The sequence below is a fragment of the Mustelus asterias genome, unplaced genomic scaffold, assembly GCF_964213995.1.
Source record: "Mustelus asterias unplaced genomic scaffold, sMusAst1.hap1.1 HAP1_SCAFFOLD_4692, whole genome shotgun sequence".
Classification (NCBI taxonomy): Eukaryota; Metazoa; Chordata; class Chondrichthyes; order Carcharhiniformes; family Triakidae; genus Mustelus; species Mustelus asterias.
This window is the reverse complement of record NW_027594635.1, coordinates 4,535-8,721: the sequence shown is the minus strand read 5'-3', so window position 1 is coordinate 8,721 and position 4,187 is coordinate 4,535. Positions and strand designations below refer to the sequence as shown.

Here is a 4,187-nt window from a genome sequence, read left to right as displayed (position 1 = left end):
GGTGGGGGAGGGGTGTTGGGGGAGGGGGTGTGGGGGGAGGTGGGGGGGGAGGCTTTGACAGGAAACACCACATTCCATCTGAGGCGTGACCTGGAAGTGCTTGGTGCTATCGGCGGGGCCTAGTGCCAATTCCAAACCGCCTGAGGTCTTGACAGGTCAGAAGTTGGGAGAAGGCGGCCGGAGGGAAGATCGTTCGGCCCGTCCTCCGAGGCGAAGTAGTCTTAGAAACAGAAGGAAAAAATAGATAGAAACCTGATGGTTGTGCTTAAGTGCTTGAGTTTTATAATTTAAAATAATTGCCGTCCATCCCCCGCCTCCTTGGCCTCTCTCTCTCTCTCTCTCTCGAGTCCTCGCTCGGAAGGTTCAGATCTTGGAGTCACTCTCCACATGAAGGTTGTCCATCTGTTCCAAAATGAGGGTGACCGCCGGTTGGTCGAGGGGCTCTTGCCGGCTTTTCAGAGCTTCCAGCTCCTCCTGCATGGCGCTGACCTGATCCCGCAACCTGGCGTTCTCCTCTTCCAGACGCGCATTCTGCTCGTGAAGTTCCCCATTCTCGGTGGCAAGATGGCTTCTTTGCTGCTGCGCAGAGGGTGGGGGGTGGGGGAGGCGGGGGGGGGGTGGGGTGGGGGAAGGAAAGAGAAGAGGCCGCAATGAATGCAGACGCTCGATAAAATCACCGCGACCACGCAAATCTAAGGAAGGATGTGCTGGCCTTGGGTAGGATCATAGAATCATAGAATCCCAGTGCAGACCACAATCCCACCCAGGTTCTACTCACGCAACCCCATGCATTTTACCCTAGCTAGTCCCCCTGACACTAAGGGGCAATTTAGCATGGCCAATCCACCTAACCCGCACATCTTTGGACACTAAGGGGCAAGTTAGCATGGCCAATCCACCTAACCTGCACATCTTTGGACACTAAGAGGCAATTTACAAGGGTCAATCCACCTAACCTGCACATCTTTGGACCCTAAGGGGCAATTTAGCCTGGCCAATCCACCTAACTTGCACATCTTTCGGACTGTGGGAGGGAACCAGAGCATCTGGAGGAAACCCACACAGACATGGGGAGAATGTGCAGACTCCACACAGACAGTTAGCTGAGGCTGGAATGGAATCTGGGTCCCCGGTGCTGTGAGGCAGCAGCTCTAACCACTGTGCCGCCCAGAGGAGGTTCACAAGAATGATCCCGGGAATGAAAAGCTTGACGTATGAGGAGTGTTTGAGGACTCTGGGTCTGTACTCGGTAGAGTTCAGAAGGATGGGGGAGGGGGAATCTCACTGAAACTTACAGAATACTGAAAGGCCTGGATAGAGTGGACGTGGGGAAGATGTTCCCATTAGTCGGAGAGACCGGGATCCGAAGGCACAGCGTCGGAGTAAAGGGACAACCCTTTAGAACCGAGATGAGGAGGAATTTCTTCAGCCAGAGGGTGGTGAGTCTGTGGAATTCATTGCCACAGAGGAGGCCGAGTCATTGAGTGTATTTAAGACAGAGATAGATAGGTTCTTGATTGGTAAAGGGGTCAAAGGTTACGGGGAAAAGGCGGGAGAATGGGGTTGAGAAATTTATCAGCCATGATTGAATGGCGGAGTAGACTCGATGGGCCGAATGGACTAAAAATGCTCCTATAACTTATGGTCTTATGGTGAGGCTTAAACCAATAGGAGGGCTTTTTGTTACAATGCACAACTCAACCGCGAGGCAACTTAGAAATTATGAGGGCAATCCGTGTGGGGGTGAGGTGGGAGGGGAATGTTGGTTTAGTAGTAATGTCACTGGACTGGTAACCCTGAGACATGGGTTCAAATCCTACCACACCTGATGGGTTTTTATCAGACCATAAGACATCGGAGCAGAAGTAGGCCATTCGGCCCATCGGATTTGCTCCACCATTCAACGAGATCATGACTGATCTGATGTGATAATCCTCAACCCCACTTTCCCGCCTTATCCCCATAACCCTCGATTCCCTTACTGATTAAAAATCTCAGCCTTGAACATACTTAACGCCCCAGCCTCTACAGCCTTCTGCGGGAAAGAATTCCACAGATTCACTCCCCTCGGAGAGAAGAAACTCCTCATCTCTGTCTTCAATGGGCGACCCCCTCACTCTGAGATGATGCCCTCTGGCCCCAGAGTCTCCCACACGGGGAAACAACCTCTCAGCATCTATCCTGTCAACCCCCCTGAGAATCCGATACGTCTCAATAAGGTCGTCTCTCATTCTTCTAAACACCAATGAGTATAGACCCAACCTACTCAATCTCTCCTCATCAGAAAATCCCTCCATACCCAGGATCGATCTACTGAACCTTCTCTGGACTGCCTCCAATGCCAGTAAACCTTTCCTTAGATAAGGGGACCAAAACTTTACAACAATTGATGATAGCTTCATAGTTACTATTCAAGATTTTAATCACCTGAATTTAACACATTCACCACCCTCTGGGTGAAGAAATTTCTCCTCACCTCAGTCCTAAAAGGTTTACCCCTTATCCTCAAACTATGACTCCTAGTTCTGGACTCCCCCACCACTGGGAACATTCTTTCTGAATCTACCCTGTCTAACCCTGTTAGAATTTTATAAGTTTCTCTGAGATCCCCTCTCACTCTTCTAAACTCCAGTGAATATAATCCTAACCGACTTAGTCTCTCCTCATATGGCAGAACTGCCATCGCAGGAATTGTGGGTGGCACAGTGGTTAGCGCTGCTGCCTCACAGCGCCAAGGACCCGGGTTCAATTCCGGCCTTGGGTCACTGTCTGTGTGGAGTTTGCATGTTCTCCGCGTGTCTGTGTGGGTTTCCTCCGGGTGCTCCGGTTTCCTCCCACAGTCCGAAAGACGTGCTGGTTAGGTTGATTGGCCGTGCTAAATTGACCCTAGTGTCAGGGGGATTAGCAGGGCAAATGAGGGTTACGGGGATAGGGGCTGGGTGGGATTGTGGTCGGTGCAGACTCGATGGGTCGAATGGCCTCCTTCTGTATTGCAGGGATTCTATGAATCAGCCTCTGTGACATTATAAGGAGTTTAAGGTCACTCCCTCAGATCTCAATAGCGAGATGCCGGGTACCCACTTGACATAAAGGGCAAAGATAATTACAGCACAGGAACAGGCCCTTCGGCCCTCCAAGTCTGTAGCGACCATGCTGCCCATCTGAACTAAAACCCCCGACACTTCCGGGGACCATATCCCTCCATCCCCATCCTATTCATGTACTCTGCTCTGGGAAGCACGGCTAAGGTTAGGTAGACACCCTTGCCCACTGCGAAGGTCGCTCCTCTGTGGACTTGCAATGGAGCTCCGAGTGGGACACATCTACCCACCATATAGGTGTCTGTCCCAGGAATACTCCCCCCTCCCCCCGCCCCCCACCCTCACGCAGACCCACATCCCCACCCCCTTCTGCAGCCTCACCTGCTGGACCTCCTGTAGCCTTTGTGCCCAGTGTTCACAGGTTGGCGTTCCCGTCTCCTCCGCGCGGTAGCTCTGCCAACTGTCCGCGTGCCAGGTCTGGGAACCTTTGACCTCGGGCATCGACACCCTGGGCACCCTGACACCAGAGTCCGTGTCCTGATTGGCCGGATCCGTCTGCGTGGACTTGTTTGCCATGGTGGGTTTAATCCGTACCGAAATCTTCTGTTTCAGGTGGCCCATCACCACGATCGTGTGATCCTTACCATCGTCGCTGGGCTCGGAACTGTCACTCTGAGAGTATGTGAATATGTCGTCTTCGTTACCTGGAGGGGTGATTGGAAAGGGAAAAGATATCCAACTCATTGAGCTATTGTCAATAATATGTCGTCTGATCCTTCAACACCTGCGGCACAGTGGTTAGCACTGCTGTTTCACAGCGCCAGGGACCCGGGTTTGATTCCCGGCTTGGGTCACTGTCTGTGTGGAGTCTGCACGTTCTCCCCGTGTCTGCGTGGGTTTCCTCGGGTGCTCTGGTTTCCTCCCACATTCAGAAGACGTGCTGGTTAGGGTGCATTGGCCGTGCTAAATTCTCCCTCAGTGTACCCGAACAGGCGCCGGAGTGTGGCGACTCGGGGATTTTCACAGTAACTTCATTGCAGTATTAATGTAAGCCTACTTGTGACTAATAAATAAACTTTAAGTTGAAAACAACTTGTAACACGTCACGGCAAACGTTTCTGAATGCGTCCCATGAGGAATTAGCCC

At 52.0% G+C, this 4,187-nt stretch overlaps 1 protein-coding gene across 1 annotated transcript; it reads right to left on the bottom strand.

Annotated features, from left to right (window-relative positions):
• Positions 1 to 231: 231 nt before the first annotated feature.
• LOC144491191 (uncharacterized) lies at positions 232 to 3,745 on the bottom strand (the record flags this gene model as incomplete). The annotated part of the gene is made up of 2 exons (XM_078208871.1): positions 232 to 579; positions 3,423 to 3,745. Coding segments are annotated over 2 exons (539 nt in total), but the record flags the coding sequence as incomplete, so codon positions are not given.
• Positions 3,746 to 4,187: the final 442 nt, after the last annotated feature.